Source organism: Conger conger, chromosome 12 (assembly GCF_963514075.1).
Source record: "Conger conger chromosome 12, fConCon1.1, whole genome shotgun sequence".
Classification (NCBI taxonomy): Eukaryota; Metazoa; Chordata; class Actinopteri; order Anguilliformes; family Congridae; genus Conger; species Conger conger.
The window spans coordinates 17,493,045-17,494,800 of NC_083771.1; the positions used below are offsets into that span (position 1 = coordinate 17,493,045).

Sequence of the window (1,756 nt, forward strand, 5' to 3'; positions counted from 1 at the left end):
GAATACATTTGATCATATTTCAAAATGGTCACAATCGACTGGTTGGGACATAATAAGTTTAATTGGGAAGCAAGTAAGTTAATGTTGTCATGCTCAGGTTGACATTACTGTGGAATTGGCCAGCTACCGAAATAACAATGTTAGCTAGTACACGTTCCATCCGTACAGCTAACCAGTTAACTTACAAAGCAACAGTAATTTAACATTCGGTTCTGCCATGGTTTAGCACTCTAGCAGGTCTGTCAAAAAATGTCGGCTGCAGTAAATATTCGGTGCGCGTCCACAATTAGCCACGGTTACAGACCTTGTTCTGCCTGCCCCCGCACTTTCAACGCAAACAAGATCAGCAGGAGGAGAATCACTGCAGCGACTGCGTATAACACCACGTCCATTTCTCCCTTCTTCTTCTTTTTTTTACTTTTACAAAACGTTGATATTACACATTAACACGCATTGCTTCTCTTCTCCACGAGCAGCCATTGACAGAGTACACGTCGTCAGATGAGTATAATTTCCGGTAACCAACAGAGTGACATTAATTTCACAATAAAAGTACTGTAACAAAAAACACGCACATTTAATGATTCACTTTGTAATGGGTTATAAATCTTCAATTTATGAAACATTTGCAAAACATGGAAGAATTATATCGCCGTCCAACTGCCCGATGCATTGCTTACTTCCTCCACAAACACCTTTTCTTGGAATTATCCATCTGCAAAAAATGGAACGCAATACTTTTCTCCACTCTTCCCTCATATTATTTTTTATATGATCAATGTGTGTTATGACGCTGGCGAAGTACAAGTCTATGTGTGTTTTTGTTTTAATGGGCACATACTACAACGTTAATTTGGTCTCATACTATATGAGACATAAATATATGTTCGTTTATTTAAAACATGTTTAAATCATTTTCAGCCGTCAACACCGAACAACTTTGTGTCGTTCGCAGGGGTGAATTTTCTTGGGCGCATTTATTTGTGTGTTAAAGGTTCATATGCAAAAAGTTGGTCATTTTAGGCATTTCTAGCCAACTGTGACCGCAGGAGAGAGAGGCCCCGGCCGATCGGGATTACGAACCCAGGACCTTCTTGCTGTGAGGCGGCAGTGCTACCCACTGCACCATCAAAGTTGTGGGTGACACTATCATTGAGTGATTGTGGATGCACAGTAGTTAACCATGACTTTGTTTAATTGGTCAATTACGTTAAAATGTTAATTATCTACAGGCATATATACGTAGGCTACATACTGTAGGCTATATATCTGCTGCCACACTTCTATCCAGAATGATATACAGTAGGCCTATATGAATGAGATCATAAAAATATACACTCTGTACTCTACAACATACACTCTGTACTCTACAATATACACTCTATACTCTACAATATACACTTTACTACAGGATCTATCAATTAATCACACTGGTTTAAAAATGGTATAATATGGACCGACAGTTTGTGCGCAAGCTATGTTGAAAGAGTGATGCAAGATATGCGTTCCCAAAGAGGACACATTGGACATGTTGGAAATAAATAATACTTGCAGTAAGTGCAGAATAAGTATGTTGCCTCTAACTTTAATATACAAAATTGGCAATACACTATACAGTGCACTACTCTGAGAGGTTTGAATCTTAAACAATCTGTGGGGTGACATGGCTCAGCCAGTAAGAGCAGTCGTCTGGCAGTTGGACGGTTGCCGGTTCGATCCACGCCTGGGCTGTGTCGAAGTGTCCCTGAGCAAGACA

General features: G+C 39.8%; 1 protein-coding gene across 1 annotated transcript in view; it reads right to left on the minus strand.

Annotated features, from left to right (window-relative positions):
* Positions 1-510, minus strand: part of LOC133142284 (DDRGK domain-containing protein 1-like) — a 6,945-nt gene extending 6,435 nt beyond the window's left edge. The window contains exon 1 of the mRNA XM_061263413.1: positions 305-510. Within this exon, the coding sequence (XP_061119397.1) occupies positions 305-392 (88 nt within the window). The 5' untranslated portion in view covers positions 393-510. The remainder of the gene's footprint in view (positions 1-304) is intronic.
* Positions 511-1,756: the final 1,246 nt, after the last annotated feature.